General features: G+C 49.7%; 2 protein-coding genes across 5 annotated transcripts; one reads left to right on the top strand and one right to left on the bottom strand.

The window, feature by feature from the left end:
* The first annotated feature begins 103 nt into the window (after positions 1–103).
* On the top strand, positions 104–5,868 carry kcnk4a (potassium channel, subfamily K, member 4a). 3 transcript variants are annotated; one of them, XM_057043744.1, is made up of 8 exons: positions 104–462; positions 1,431–1,560; positions 2,237–2,491; positions 2,628–2,745; positions 3,015–3,175; positions 3,415–3,601; positions 3,928–4,061; positions 4,145–5,868. In XM_057043744.1, exons 3-8 carry the CDS (start codon positions 2,303–2,305, stop codon positions 5,219–5,221), a joined length of 1,866 nt encoding a protein of 621 aa, XP_056899724.1. In that variant the 5' UTR covers positions 104–462; positions 1,431–1,560; positions 2,237–2,302; the 3' UTR covers positions 5,222–5,868. The 3 variants fall into 3 exon arrangements, with proteins under 3 accessions (XP_056899724.1, XP_056899725.1, XP_056899726.1); XM_057043745.1 differs by having other exon boundaries at positions 1,427–1,560; XM_057043746.1 differs by lacking the exon at positions 104–462 and adding an exon at positions 532–1,313.
* A 3,954-nt stretch (positions 5,869–9,822) lies between these two features.
* tgfb5 (transforming growth factor, beta 5) lies at positions 9,823–15,915 on the bottom strand. Of its 2 annotated transcripts, none has more exons than XM_057043748.1 (7): positions 14,453–15,915; positions 13,308–13,471; positions 13,099–13,231; positions 12,902–13,012; positions 11,590–11,770; positions 11,114–11,264; positions 9,823–10,241 (listed from the first exon to the last, which is right to left on the bottom strand). In XM_057043748.1, the coding sequence occupies exons 1-7, from the start codon at positions 14,811–14,813 to the stop codon at positions 10,083–10,085; spliced, it is 1,260 nt and encodes a 419-aa protein (XP_056899728.1). In that variant the 5' UTR covers positions 14,814–15,915; the 3' UTR covers positions 9,823–10,082. The 2 variants fall into 2 exon arrangements, with proteins under 2 accessions (XP_056899728.1, XP_056899727.1); XM_057043747.1 differs by having other exon boundaries at positions 11,114–11,267; positions 14,453–15,908.
* Between the last annotated feature and the right edge of the window lie 363 nt (positions 15,916–16,278).

Raw genomic sequence — 16,278 nt, 5'->3', positions numbered from 1 at the left:
TCCTCCGAGGCCTCTTCCTCCCCGTCTCGAACACGCTGGTCATTGTTTTGGGGGATCAGCAGAAAGTTGAGTGAAGCGGCACATTTGCTTCTCAAGAGCAGGAAGAATATTGTGGATCATCACTCAGACTTTAAAGAAGCAAGTGTCTTGTTTCATTTCCCCAAAAGACAGAAGTTGGAGCTGCGAGGAGCCGGAGCCCCCACCCACCCACCAGCAGCATCGTAGGAAACTCCAGGGGCCCCTGCTCTTCCTCCACAGTGACGGCACTTCATCACACGGACCGCTCCGCTCTTCCTCCTCCTCCTCTCTGCCAGAGTGATGTAGGTTCACGAGAATGGGGAATCACCTTCCAAGGAGAAACACACACACACACACACTCACACACACAGCTCCTCATTGGGAGATGAACAGCTGAGAGAAGAGCTCAGGCTGCACTTTGGATAACATTTCCCCAGGCTGAAGGTAAGACCTGCACGCCTTGTTTGTCTCTTGTCGGCATTTAAAAAGTTTTCTGCTGTTTTGATTTGCTCGTGCGTGTCGTCTGGACGTGCACGCTCCTTGTTTGTTGGTTCGCTTCTTGAGGATAATTCTTTCCCAAAGCTTTTTTTTTTTTTTTTTTTTGTAACGCGATCTGCTGATGTCAAAGTTAGCCAACTTTAAAAACTGAAGCGTACTTTTGAGAATAATTGGGTCTAATAATGTGGGATTTCGATTCTGCAGCCAAGCCACAGGTGGCCAGCGGCATCCTCTGGGGACGCAACAGAGCTTAAAAATCAGAAAACTCCTGACAAATAAGGAAACCTAATATTGTATGATTTAGTTTATACTTGACTGTGAGTATTTCAGAGCTCTGTTGGACTCTAAATCAGCCCGGCCCTCGTGTTTCTTTTCAAACATCATGATAAATTCCCTCCACCTGCCCCGCTGTTTAATTTCAGATTAGATTAGCGCCCCTGCTGCCGTGACCTAACATCTTAGCAAAATAGAAAAGAAATGCACCAGCGTGGGTTTGGAGCACGATAACGAAGGAGACCTTCCGCCGGTGAGCAACATTGTCCATAGAAAGCAAGGCCGCGGGTCCGTTAGCGCAGAATGCTACCAGTCAGCCAGACTCTGGGAAATCTCAGAACATTGTCATGGTCCGTGTGCAGCCAGCAGGGCCGGCTGACCTGGAGCAAGGAGTCCCTAAATCCCATTCCTCTGTGTGTGTGTGTGTGCGCGTGTGTGAGAGGAGGGTAAACACAGTTCAAAGAACACATTAGAAGCCAAGACAAGCAATAAATGTGTTTTGGATTTCTCTGGCCGAGCGCCTGGTGCGTATCCGTCCTTCCCATTTATGTCTCCACAATCTTTGAGACATTTCGCCGCTCCCTCGTTTATTCTTTTAAATTCTCGCTTCTGTGTCGTGGGTCTTTTTTTCCTCGAGGAAGAAAACCGAAGAGCCCGCGATTCCTCGCCCCTCGTCGCTGACACTTCAAAAGAGGAGGAATAACAGGCGTCCGGGTCACCTGATTGGCGGGGCCTTAACATGGGACGAGCTCCTGACCTCACTGACTCACGGTACTTTCTCTGATCCATTTGCCACCCGCTTGTTCACAGACAGAACCACATTAAGGTCTAAATGTCAAATAAATGAGCGCCTTTCAGTTTGGGGGCGTTGCTACACTGGGCTGCGATCACACTGGCCCCCTTTAACAAAGCACACTTTATATTCAGCCGTGTTCCACGTTAGCATTAGCATTTTGATAGGGTTTGTCTCTGGAAGGATTTTGAACACACACCAAGTTAAACAAACCTTAACTGTAGCAGCGTCACACAGTGCGTCAGTGTTGGAACAAAATAGGAGTGTGTGCAAGGGGACCCACACAGGCTTCCATAGTGTGTTGCTCAGCTCCTCATCATCTCGCCTGTGGCCACTCAGCTGCCAAAAGCCACCAGAGTAAATTACTAAAAACTGTGTTTTTGGACTTGAACCACAAAAAGAAACCAGAAGGATGAGATTGTCCTTGAATCCTTGAATAAGTGGGCCAATTTGTGCTCACAGACCTGAAGACTATAAATACACCTTCTGAATTGTTTCTCCTCCTGACACTTTTCCTGCCAGGTGTCGTATCCGCACTGATACCTCAAGGTTTTTCATATCTGGGCTTTTCCAGGAACATTCGGGTTGCTTGGAACACGTTTCCGTGCACGCTCATACGGTGCCTGTCTAAAAGGACTTCCTGTTTATGCTCAGCTGTATCCTGACTGAGAGCCTGGACTCGGATCTCTGACGCCACATCCTGGAGAAACAAGGGAGAAAATGCGTTGCACCACCCTCCTGGCCCTGCTGACGGGGGTCATACTTTACCTGGTGATGGGAGCGCTTGTTTTCAGCACCCTGGAGTCCCCCGATGAGCGTTTGGCATACACAGACCTGCTGGCTACCAAACGCACCTTCCTTGATAACAAGAGCTGTGTGACTGAGCTGGACTTCCACAGACTTGTGAAGGTACCACTGGAAACACTCTGACTGGGAATTAGTCGGGGATCCGTTTTATTCAAACCGATCGAATCGAACGCTCTTTTTTTTTTTTTTTTACATAAAAGAACCCTCTTATGGTCATATCAATTCCACCTCACTGCAGGGAGTGGTGTCCGCAGTGGAGGCGGGCCTGGACGTGAACGGCCTTCCTGAGAACTTCACCAGCCACTGGGACCTGTCCTCGGCCGCCTTCTTCTGCGGTACCATCATCACCACCATAGGTAGGACTCGCTTTGATGTTCCCCGGCTTTGAAAGACTCTTCAGTGGAGATTTGTGTTGCCTCCAACGACCCTGTGATATAACGACATCATTCGCTCAGACGTAGCAGCTTGAGCCGCTGAAATGGTTGGTTGTCCGGCCCAGATCCAAGGGCGGCGTCATTCAAAGCTGCTTTGCTACCAATGAAAGCGGGTCCAGATGTGGTTCCTCTGCCCTCGCAGGGTTTGGATGAACAACAGTGACTGAGCTTTGTGACTTGCCTGTCCCCAGGGTTTGGGAACCTGTCTCCTCGGACCTGGTACGGACAGTTGTTCTGCGTGTGCTACGCCCTGGTGGGCATCCCCTTGTTCGGCATCCTGCTGGCCGGCGTGGGCGACCACATGGGCACGGTCCTGAGGCGAGCCGTGGCCAAGATCGAGACCCTCTTCCTGGTGAGAACGGTCTGCCTGAACCAGGAACCGACCAGGATTTTTGCCAGATCTACAAAATCCCGCAACAGAACCTTTTTGATTCCCATCTTTGTGCAGCATAATTACACTGAGGCAGAAGAATTTAGCATCTCATCGGTTTCTGGTAGAAGTCTGTGATTATTGTGTAATAATAATCGCCATAATTCCAAATGCTTTATGTGTTTAGGCAGCGTGTTTAAGGTCAACCTCTCCTCTCGCAGAAGCGTAAGGTCCGGCCGACGACGGTGCGTCTGATCTCAGCGGTGCTGTCCATCCTCATCGGCTGCTTGATCTTCCTCGCCGTGCCCACGTTCGTGTTTCAGAGGGTGGAGAACTGGTCTTTTCTGGAGGCGCTCTACTTCGTGGTCATCACCCTCACCACTGTTGGCTTCGGAGACTACGTACCAGGTGACGGAGGCGCTGAGCCGCCAGAGGTCTGAGCAGGGAGGGACATGGAGAGAGACGTTAGGGGACACGGGAGAAAAGAATTTCACTGCTAATTATCTCGTACACTGGCTGCGGCTCATCCGCCATCACATGAGAGCTCTAACTCCCATCATGTGACACACAACTACATCATCCCTCATACGTTTTCCGATAAGATCGCTGGCTACTGTGAAGAGGACGTCCCCGTGTTAAAGCACACGTCGGTCACGTGATCTGTCCTCTCTGAAAGAGAAGCTGCCGACCCTCCGCTGCTGGAGGCTCTCACGAGGCGTCTTCTCTGTGTCCAGGTGGGGGCCGGAATGGCATGTTTTTCAAGCCTCTGGTGTTGGTGTGGATCGTGTTCGGTCTGGCCTACTTTGCCTCCGTGCTCACCATGATTGGCAACTGGCTGCGGGTGCTGTCGAAGAAGACCCGGGCTGAGGTGAGGGCCCGATTACTCAGACCGCCTCCATTACAGACAGAGGAGCGAGAACAGGTTTAAACTGGAAGTCCCTCTTTTCTTAGATGGAGGAGTTGAGAGCCCATGCCACAGACTGGACCCAGAACATCCAGAACATGTCCATGGACTTCCGCATCCCCAACCCCCTGGAGTTCAACGACCCTTTCCTCCTGCAGCGCCGGCGCTGGAAACGCAGCGGGCGGCGCCGCATCCGTCGAGGAGCCCAGGTGACTCTGGGACAGTGGGCTCACGGAGGATCGATCAACGGACACCTGCCGAACCACTGGGCCAGCCTCTCGGGCTCAGCGAGCCAGATGGAGATCCGGTCATCTCTGGAGCGAACAAAGATCAGGCCTCAGGTCAGAGCTGGAGGAGCAGGAACACTCCCCAGGATGGGGGCTGGATTAAAGATCGACCCCTCTGCAGGTCTAAAAGTGGAAGGCCGGTTGTTTCCGCACCTGCTGGCTCGCTCCTTCTCCCTGCCCGTTCCCCGTCCCACCGCCAAGCTGGACCCGGTGGGTTCGGCCTTCCACGGAGGTTCCTTCACCGAATCCGAAAGCTCTTTTGACTCGGACGCCTCCTCGGCCTCCTCGGCCTCCCTGTCCTTCTGCGCTCTGCACGGGTTTCAGCCGTGTCAGACCCTGCGCAGCATGGAGGAGGGGGCTCTGTGCACGGCTCAGAACAGCGGCCTCGTTCCATCAGAGGACTATAAACCTGCACCGAACCACGGCTGCAAGCACAAACCCGCCGCTGACGTCCTTCACCGACCCTCTCTCACCCCTTTCTTTGATCCCTCTCACCGGCCGATCCTGCTGCCCTCCCCTCCCCTCAACAGCGCCTCCTCGGCCAGCTGCCAGCTGCTGGATTTCTTCGGAGAGAACTTGGCGTACATCGACGAGTCCTCGGACACCCTCAGCGATCGGAACCAGCCGGCGGCGAGCGAGGACAGGAAGCGGAGGCCGCGGAAACCCAAGAGGAGGAGCCTGAGGAGAGGGCTGCCGCACAGGCAGAGCCCCCTGCAGGCGGAGAGGACCGCCGCTGAGATGCAGCCGCCATCGAACCCCCCCACACCACCCCCTCCGCCGGACTCCTCAATTTCGGACCAGAACCCGACAGAACCGGAGGAAACTGAATCGAATTGAAGGGTTCAAACTCTGGGCTCTCAGTACGTCACATGTAGTTCCCACCTCCAGAATCAGGGATGCTCGTGGGTGTTGATGGTCCGCACAACGCGGATCTCCTAACGTGAGACGTTTACCGTGTCGGGTCTCTTTAGTGACGGTTGTCAGTGCCTCAACAGCGTGTAAAGGGAAAAAACCAAAACGGAAAAAGCAACTATATGACTATATATGTGTCTGGATCCGGTCGGCTCGCCACGTTGACTCTGAGGGAAGCCGCTGCAGCGGGTGGAGCGTTTACCACAACAACAGTAGCATCAAAGTACAGGAAGGCCACCGTCTACCCGGACAGAACCTCCGTTTACAGGCCTTTCCAGTTGTTTGGCGGATGACGGTGGCCAGAATCTCCGTAACATTCCTTTGATCTCCTCGGGGAGGTTTTGTTATGGGTTAAAGAGTGAAACCGACCCACTGTGCTCCACAGACTGACCCGCATCTCCATCCGCTTGCTCTCGAAGCCTTCCACTGCCACCTGAATATGAGCAAGAGCAACAGCTACACTTCCCTTCAACCTGGATGAGAACAAAGAAAACAAAACACCTTTTAGCATCACAAACTTTAAGTTAGTCTTTCCTCTGTTTGCAACCAATAAATCTCTTTGATAGTTTTCATTTGTGCCCCTAATTTAATGTCCGAGCTGCTGCGTAAATGTGACCCATATAACTCCACATAGTTTCCAGCTGCCCTGTAAATGTTAGCAGCTTTTGGAAGATCGGGTAAGCTGCATTTTAACTACAATATCTCAGGTTTTAGCTAAAGTTGGCCATCGTTCTGGAGCCGTTTGCAGGATCAGAAATCTAAATCTGTGGAGTTGAAATGTGAATTCATCATCACTGCTGCTGCTTCACTGGCCCACAGCAGAAAACTACAAAAGAGTGGCAAAAAGAAGGAGCCAGGATAGAAGGGAGTGTGTCAGAGGAAGACCTGGGGTCTCTCAATGCTTAAATCCAGTTAGAACATTTCCTGGAGGCTCAGGCTAACTGAGAGGCTAACTGAGCCTCCAGGAAATGTTCCAGTTTTTGAAACTTTTTACACACACAGGCTTAAGTGTGCATATTTGTCATGTGACCCACAGAGGAAGAGACTTTAGTCCATAAAACTCAATTGTAAAAGAAGCAGGAAATTGATTTTTTTAAGCCTAAAAACAAAACACAACTACTCATTTGATCCATTCAGGCCCCCTTTTGTTCACTGTTGAAGTCAACCTTTTATTTTCGCTCAGAACGCCTTGTGTTAATTCACTGAAATGGTTTTCAATATATGCTTTATAAAGACACTTATCTGATCAGATTAAACTAATTTTGGAGATCCGTCTCAATGTCAGCGCTCTGCCACACTCGTAGCTGGAGCTTACCTGCTCTGCCTACATCCAACTTCATCATTAGAATTTCCCTCCACAATCCACCATCAGATTAATCCAGGTGGACTTTATTAGATAAGATTACTAAGAAGACGCTCAAGAAGAATTTAACATTGATGTTTTGTTTCTGAATTTTATGTCCGGTTTGTTTAGAGAATTTTTACCACATATGACTCTTAGATGAGGTCAGATGGATGGAGTTCACCCTACTGATCAACAGGGGGCGGTGTTTCCCAGTAACACCAGTAACAACCAGCAGTGCAGACAGACGAGGGTGCGCTCACGTCATTGAAGTTGATGCTCTGTGAGAAAGATCATTTAATCTAACATGTAATGTTATTTGATGTACACTTGTTGCTGCAAGAATTGTGTAGAATAAAGTGGAAGTGGGCCGGCTGCTCCTCCATCCACTGGAGCCGGTGCTGGTGCGTCATGACCTGGAGCCTGAACCCAGAACGTCCTGAATAAACCCGGTGTTGCTGGTGGTTGCAGGATAAATAGTGAGTATTCAGAACCAGAGCCTAGAGGCCACTGTGGCTCCCTGCCCTGCAGAGGGGCGAAAATAAGCAGCCTACTGACTCCACGCTTCAATTCAGCCTCCCGCATATTTTGTCATTTGTTGACAGACTGTTGGAAAGAAAAAAGTGACATTGACATGAGTGGACTGGTGCTCTGACCACCACCCACTGGCAACACGGTCACCCCCACCAGTAACACGTTGTATCTATTATTTATATCCAATAATAATAAATATATCATGATTTTTATGTAGCTCACTTTATGTTAGGTTAAATATTCACCTTTAAAGGGGGCTTAAAATATCAGAAATGGCCTGTTGATCAAGGTTATTTAGGCTTTTAGGTTTCTACAGTTAAGTAACATATTTATGAGTTAAATATGAAGTAAAAGTGCTGCTGTGTCGAGTCAAAATGTTTTTTTTTAATTACATGGGCCAATGATTTTCTAATATTCCATTGTCTCACTAGAACAGATGTCAATTTCTAAATGAGAGACATAAAATTCTAGATTTAGAGCAGAACTCTGAGCCAACCTTAAGTCTAGACATTCCAAAATTGAGATCTGAACCTGTTGCCATCGCTCCTAAATCAAATTACAGAAATGTCGCCCTCCTGCGTTCGAAACCACCCAACCGGGCCTCTGTGGGTTTGGCTCGGACTGCAGGTTCGTCCCAAAAGGGGCCTCAAAAAAAGCAGCCTCGGAGTTCGACTGCTGTAAGAAAATGGCTTCTGTAAGGGAGCACAGGTCAGTATCTTTGTTTATTTGGGTGTCGGTTTTCCACAATCAACATTTCACATCACGTCTCAAAAGGTTTGAGGCGCTCTAAGTCGTCTTCAACAACTTTTTTCCATTTTCTTTTACAGCCTCTTTTGTAACATGACACACATGAAGGTACAGACATTCCCTTTAGAGCGTGTGTGTGTGTGTGTGTGTGTGTGTGTGAGAAAGAGAGAGCAGGGGTCCACATCCAGACTTGTCCTCTCCAAGGACAGTGGGACCCAGTGTGAGACAGAGTAAAGCTGCACTGTGGGATAAGTACAGGTTGAATATAGTAAGGGGTAGTTAAATGTAAAAGACTAACAGATGCTGGAGCTAGTTTACTGAAGGGGACAGAGCCTCGCCACAGCGCAGCCTCTCTCACTCACACACACACACACACACACACACACACACTGCAGGGGCTTCTGCAGCTCTCTTTTGCTTCGCTCTTGAACAGGTCTGGAGTGGAGCTGCGTTTCCTGGGATACGGCGGCTGCGTGATCCAGACACTGAGCCGCAGTCTGGGCTGTTGCTGGGGTTTATTCAGCGGCTTAATCGTTCACCGCGGCCTGTCTGGGCGATTGACGCGCTTGGGCAGCATTTTTGGGGGAATTCTCCTCCTTTCGTCCAGCTTCTTGCTTGTCCTGGTCCTGAAGCAGAGATGTGGTTACTGCTGCTTCAAAGACGAGTAGCAATGTGCTGCATCGCCATGGATACGTCCTGAAAACTGGAAGCCTGATTTCCCTATTATTATTACCAATATTTCGACACACGACATTCTTAAGATAATGCAGCCCCCCTAAATGACCCATATCAGGGGTGTTCACTGGGATTAATGTCAGGATTAGTGAGAAAAAAGGGAGTTGAAATGAACTGAGGTGTGCAGCATTTAGATCTTAATAGAATTCACAATAAAAGGCAGGGAATAGTTTTTCAGTCTCATCACATATGACATCACCCCCCCCCCCCCCCCCCACCCCCCCCCACACACACACACACACACAGAGTTATTTCATAGACTGTATACCCACATGCTCTCTCTCTCTCTCTCTCTCTCACACACACACACACACACACACACACACACACACACACACCACACACACACACACACAAACCACTGGTTCACCACAGAGCCTATATTTAAAAGGAGCTGGGGATGCTTTTTTCTTTTAGAAATTCTATCAAAATTGGTTGATGTGGAGACGGACACATGTGTGCTTTTCTGTGTGTGTGTGTGTGTGTGTGTGTGCGCGTGTGTGTGTGTGCAGGCAGGTAATGGTGAGAGCGTGATTACTGAACGTTTGAGTCGGACCCAAATAGTTACAAATTTGCTAAGGCTGCAAAATACCACCTTCCGAACTCGCAGCCCTTCCAAATACAGCCCTGTGATCCCACGTCTCATTTTCAAAGCCTCTCTTTTCTCTCCCTCTCTCCTCCCACCACAAATCCCAGAACCTCCAGCAAAAGAAAGAGAGAGAGAGAGAGAGAGGAGCAGAGCATTTAAATCTAGCGTTCCGTGAGTGGTTGGGTCGGTGTCTGGAAATCTTTCACATCCTGTTTACGCCAGACAGATTTCTGCCTGGGACCGCAGAGGGCTGGCAGGGCCCCCGGCCTGGACACACATCCTCTCTCTCTCTCCCTCTCCATCCCTCTATATCTCTCTCTCCCTTCCTCTTTCCCTCTCCCTCCCTCTATACAGTATCTATCTCCCCCCTCTCTCTCTTCTTCCCTCTCTCCCTCCCTCTTGCCTCCATCACCTTAAAGATCTGGATCTCAAACTGTTCCACGCCGCCTCCATCCAATCATCGCCATCAAACCCAAAGCAAACAAGCCCGCGTCTTGCTCGCGCCGTCCCGCCCACAGATTTGCACCTGGGGGCAGAACTGCAGCCCCGATAAAAAGAATTATTTTTATGGATTCCAAATGTGGCTTCACAGCACCCCCTTTAATATCCACATACACATCAGATACAGCTATGTTGTCATATTTACAGTGTCCTGAAGCAACCTGGCGGTCCCAGAAAGGGGGCGGGGGGAGTGTTTTCATGCCGAAATCCTGATATTTGAGTCAGGAAAATCTATTTCAAAGGATTAATGAGAAAAAAGATCTGCCTGTCCTCTCGTCTTCACGTCCACTTGCAGTTTTGCTCCACTTTCATTTCTCCTCTTCTTGTCCTCGCTCGCCTTAGCGGCACTTGCAGGTTTTGACCACCATGTTGGAAAGTTGCTCGACGCGTGGCGTGCGGCCTATGAAGTACATAATGGTGAGGGGCTCCAGGTCCTGGGGGACGCAGCAGGGAGCAGCGGAGGCCTCAGGGTTCATCTTGTTGTACAGGGGCAGGATCTGACCGTGCAGAGGGAATAAAGGTCACAAACCATGCAGGAGGATTATTCAGGGTTTCATTTCTCAGTCTCAGGTGGTCTCTCGGGTGTCCAGATCAGGATAAACTGACCCCCCACCAGTAAACTTTATGTAGCCGATGCTAAGCTAATAGCTTATATTTATCATTGTGGCAATAAAACTGTATCGTGACCTAAATAAATGTATTTTGCTGTGTTATTTATAACATATCCAACAGAAATCTGCAGGTCTTTATTGAAATGAAGACTCAAACGTTTCTTAAGGGATATTTGCTAGAAAACAGATTGTTTTTTTTAAACAGGAGTCTGATGTGACAGCCCATTTATGACGCCGGGGTTAACCAATTTTAGCAAACTATGGTGTTTCGCAGCCACAAAAATTGCACTTAAAGCTCATTAAGGGCAAGCATCACCCACATTTTAAAGTTTCTGCACATTGAAGTCAGGATGGATGTTGATTTTGTCCAAACCAGCGTTTTACAAGCAGAAGAAGAAGAGAGGAGTTTTCTTTTCTCCTACATTCCAGAAGTTGCTGTTGTTTGGACAGGAGCAACTGCTGGTAAATGCTCGATTCCAGATGGTTTCTATTTATATCATTTGGCTGTATCACACACAAGTCAGTCACTGTTTCCATCCAAAACTGTTATGCAATCGGAGAAATGAATGAAGCCGATGGTGAAGATTGCAGCAAAGTATCGTTTTTGCAGAATGTGTGAGAACTGTTGCAGTTGTTGCCGTCACAATGGATTTTTGGCAGAAATTTGAGATCGTGTATTTGGAGGTTGTGCAGGAAGATTCTGGATGGTTCCAGAACCTTCCTCAAGCCCTGCCTGCCTGGAGAGGTGAGCAACTCACCATGTTATAGTGGTTGTTGGCGCTCCAGAGGTACGGACAGTTGCCAGCACAGAAGTTGGCTTTATAACCTTTGGGCTCGTGGATCCATTTCCAGTTGAGGTCACGTCTGAAGTCGATGTAGAGCGAGCGCAGGCAACAACCCTGGTCTGAGCTGCTGAGATACGACACAGGGCAGCCACATAAATACCCGCAGGCTTCGTCACCACTAATGGGTCACGCAGAAGACAACAGGTCACCGCCGAGGACACGGCCTGAGCTAAACACTGCGACGCTTGTTGGCCTGCAGTCTAAACACTGGGTCAATTCGGTTAGTTTTTCCAGGCTGAAGAGTGAACTTTGGGGCAGGAGAGGAAAGAAATGAGGAGAAAAGCAGCGGGGAAAAAAAAGAAGAAGAAAAATCAAAGTCACCGCATCTAAAGAATTTTAAAAATACAAATTCTGGAAAGATGTCCCGCACACACCCAGAGGCAGCCTACCGGGAGCAGGTTGAAGAGTCCGTGACGGCGGCCCTCTTCTTGCGGTTCTTTGTGGTCGGGTTGTCCACTCTGTCACTGGGCAGCAGGGTCAGGATGAGATGCGGCGTCTTGGTGCTGAAATCCGCCTGACCTTTAACCTTCCCCGCCTTCCGAATCTGCCGGATCCTCTCGTCGTCCACACCTGCAGAGGGAACAGCAGCAGTTCTCACCGTCACGCGGCAATTAGCATTCTGGGTAATTGGCGCTCTGGCGACATTTCTTTGCTCTGAAGAGTGCGGCTGCATCCATGCGGGGGAAGCAATGCTAGCGAGCGTTCTCCCAGATGCTGGATGCTAGCATCTGGTTATCGTGAGAAAAGGGTATTTTTGAATCTGTATTTGCGTTACCAAACCATCACCGAGCACTTTTTTGTTCCAAAGCCTCACAAAGCCGCTTTGTTGGCCGGGCACAGACAGTTACTGGTCATGTATGAAACTAACAGAGAACTTGTTTAAAACCTCAGAATTTGATGAGAACACAGTGAAACCAGTGGGCGGTGGTAGCCCAGTCTGCTGGGAACCAGGCTGAGGAGCAGAGGGCTCCTGGTTCAAGCCCCAGAGCAGACACAACGTGGAAGGTGTTGTGGTAGTGGGGGGAGTGGCCAGAACGCTTTCAGTGCACTGCCGAGGTACCCTTGAGCAAAGTACCGAGCTCACATAGGGCCCTAGTGGACTGGCGGCTCATCCAGGGGTGGAGCCTCCCCATGACCCGGAAAGGGTTAAGAAGATGAGAGGAGACAATGGACGTGGGCACGTTGCTTTACAGCTACGCAAGAACCATAAACCGGTGTCTTCTTTTCTGCTTCGTTTGGCTTCACGTGACCACGGAGCCGACCGCACGGTGAAGCGGCGCATCAGTGAAGCGTTAATTTAGTTCACATTGACCTGATTGGATCACGTGGTCTCTTCATAGTTCGTGAAAGTTCTGCTCTTTCTTGTACGTCATCGGATTATGGCTCCATCTTGACGTGTGGATGGAACCTCCTGAACTGAGTGACCAGGAAACATGGAGCAGCAGCACAGAGAGGCTGATGTTCAGCAGTGTGTGAGTGGGAATCAGACCAGTTATTTCCAATAAAAGCGATGTATAAATCACTTTGCAGGCGCCACAGAAAAAGGCTCTGTGACCTTCATCGTAACACTGCAGTTAAATCTTCCATAAGTGTCCTCTAAGAGACATTTACACCATCCCATTTCTTGTTGCTGTGGCAACTAGGATAAACCTGGGGCGGCCTTATTTTAATACAATGAAGCTTTGACAGATGAAAACCAACCTGCAAAAAGCGCCTCCAGCTCCTCGCTCTTGTTGGGGACGATGTTGTTGGTGGACGGGACAAACGTGCAGCAGGGACAGTGGACGCCCAGCTTCAGGCCCAGGTTATTCTCTGCTCAACAAAGAGGGAAGGCAGGCGCTGTGGTCAGCTGACAGAGGGGAGACTTCCAGGCAAGGTCTCTAACGCCGGGTTCTGACCTGAATCTGACACCCAGTCCTTAATGGTTTCTGTGACCTCCACAGCGATCCAGCCCCCCTTCGACTTCAACTGAACGGTGCGGGACTCGATATAACGTTGCGTGGAGGTGCTGTCCTCATCGGGCTTCAGCACCTGAGAGGTGACACGGCGCCGTGTGACGGAGATGAAACACAGCTGACTTTGCTTTCACCATTTCCAGCTGGGTTACCTGATAGATCTCCACCCTCTGCTCGGAGGCCCGCGCCTGTGGGTTGGGGGCTCTGAAGATCCGAAACTCGGCCTTGACCAGCGTGCTGTTGGTCAGGTCCACTCCGCTCACGTCAAAATGAACCATCCTGTAGTGGGGGTTGGGGGACGCTGACTGCACCACATCTGGACGGGAAGAGAGTCCAAAGCGTGAGTACTGATCCAACACCATCTCACCACGTCTCGGAGGTCTCTGTGTTTAAACTTTAAACAGCGCTGTGATGCATTGTCTCAGACATAATGACCGCTGATGAACGTCTCGGAACTAAATAACAGGTTTGGACATAGTAAGTAAATGTGTCTGGTCTTAATATAAGGGTAATTGTTGTGTTCAGACTGGATGAAACATGACCTCCAGGCTACAGTTATGTAATCAGGAACCAGGCATTATCCAGCAGCAATAATCTCAAAAACTCCCAAAGAAGATGACGAACTTTTGTTCTTTGGTTGCCTGGAATCAACCACAGCTGACATGAGAGCACCAGAGAACTGACAGTCTTCTTTAGCTCTTGGATGTTCCACCCCCCCAAAAAAAAGAAAAGCCCTCCTCATTTTACCAGAACTGTGTTTTCAGGGGGTGTCTGTTGGCAACAGCAGCTCCCAGCAGAGCGTGATGGATTAAACAGACTCTCTTTCATCCAAATACAATAATTAAGTCAAATTCTTCAGTAGTGGTGTTTTAGTTTCCACCTATTGACACTTTACACTATGAATCCATTTAGTTGCACTTTTTATTTAATACTCTCAGTAACAAACGTCTCAAGGTTAGCTCGTTGTCATTTAACCACAGCGCCGAGGCAGTTTTTACTTTGACTTTTGTTTCTTGTTGAACCTTTTTGGGTTGAGTCTTGTTACAAATGATGCGCACAGCTCAAGCAGTCACACAGGTTAAATGCATTTAGAATGGAAAACCCACATCATCGATGATTCTCACACATTTCAACTTTTTGAGTATTTTTCTACAGACTCAGCAGAACAACTCAGATAACTCTAACAGACCATAATTGTGGGGTTTATCCAGAATTTGGACCACAACGACACCTAAAGCCCCCCCAATATGTATTTCTTCATTACCAGAGTGATCCAACAGGTTTCTCCCCCACTCACTTGTGTCGGTGCGGGGGGGCAGCATGTCGATCCTCTGCACCTCTTTGGCATAGTAGTCCTCCTCGCTGCTCTCGCGCTCGCACGCGGACTCCGCCAGACGCGCGCGCTCCTTGAGCAGCTCCCTCGTGCTGTTGTAGAGCAGCATGACCTCCGGGGGCACCGTGCCGGGCGGGGGCTCGTCGTCCTCGTCCGGCGGGCTGCGGATGCGGAGCTTGCTGAGGATCTGCCCGCGCACCGCCTCGATGCGCCGGGACTTCTGCTTATCCAGGTTGATGGACTGGCACGTGTTGATGCCCTCCACCAGCAGGACGCCGGAGAAGCGGAGCAGCAGCAGCAGCAGCGCGAGGCGCGGGAGCCACATCGTCGCGCGAGGAGTCGCTCGCTCAGAGAGGTGGCGCGTGATCGAGCGCAAAGTAAATCTGTGCGCAGAGCGGGTAAACTTGTATCCTAATTTAAGCCGCCCTTTAAAAAGACGCCAACACGGGAAGATTTCTGCGCAGAGTGTTTCATTCAGACCATCTTCTCCAAGTGAGGAAAGACGCAACTTTGAGCCCGGTTAAATTCTTTACCTATATCGCGTGCGCGCAAATTATCGCCAGACGCATCAAGGCGCGTCGTCATTAATTCCTCTGTATATTTGAGTTATGACGTGAAACCTTTTGTGGAAAAGGCAGTTCTAGAAATGCATACACACCGAATGATATCACACTTCCAAAGTGAACCGTGGAGACTGGAAATTTGGCTCCCTCGTTCATTCCAATCTGATGCGCTCAAAAGCTCCGTTGTTGTCTGCGCCGTTACGCGCGCAGCGCCGCCCGTCCAAAGGTAGATTAGTCTAACCGTGACGTTTCAGCTCTGTCCGCCGCCGTTTTCCGTCGTCCATCCTCGGATAATTCAACAGCTTTTTGGAGGAAAGAGTCACTGCAGGAGCTCAGCCCATGTTAAAGCCCACGGGCATAAACCTGAAACGCTCACTTCATCTGCGGAGTTCGCGTCGATCCTGACCCATCTGACCCGCTCCCACAGACTCGAGTTACGGCTTAAAATATGCACTAATTAGATCCTCCCATTTCCCCCCATATAGGCAAACAGTCTGCCCGTAATCATTCAAAAGGTTGACCTCTGTTGGAAAAAAACCATAGTGGGCCCGTTGATGCCCCTCATACAGCAAAACACGGAAAAAGTCAGACGGCATAAAAATAAATGACGCAGAAAAATCTATGAAAGAACTCCTTGTGCCGCCAATTTAAAAAAAAAAAAAAATCAGGAGAAGAGGAACAGGTAATCGTAAGTTTGAGATGCTCAGCCTAAAGGAGCTCAGGCCGGTGTCTGCTGAGCTGACAGAGAGCGGCTGCATGATGGGACTCCATTATTGTGCGGATCATCCTGGAGATCCAGACAGAAAGAGGTGCAGGAGGGAGGGGCTGGCTGTGAGAGGTGGTGGTGGTGGCGGCGGTGGGGCGAACTGCCACCAAAGGGAAGGGAGTGTGTGATTATGTAGGCAAGGGCCTCCTTCCCGAGCAGGCACGCACACGAACGCATCATGCAATTTCTTCTCTCCGCAAAAATGCTTGCGCCATCCTCGTGCAGGTAAACATCCCGGAGGACGCAGCGGATTTAAAGGCGCAGCGCTGATGCGGATAAATGATCCACCTGCAACTTTTCAGAAGGTGATCAACGCCACAGTGACCTCTCAGCAGCAGGAAGGAACCTGCATCCGTCCATAAAGTGGAAAATAATTTAAACAAACATAAGCTGATGTGTCCCATGTGCAAAAATAACCCCGCGAGAGCCCGGAAAGGTCCAAAAGAGTTATTTGGACGATT

This window comes from Takifugu flavidus, chromosome 9, assembly GCF_003711565.1.
Source record: "Takifugu flavidus isolate HTHZ2018 chromosome 9, ASM371156v2, whole genome shotgun sequence".
NCBI classification, from domain to species: Eukaryota; Metazoa; Chordata; class Actinopteri; order Tetraodontiformes; family Tetraodontidae; genus Takifugu; species Takifugu flavidus.
This window is presented reverse-complemented; position numbering and strand designations above follow the sequence as displayed.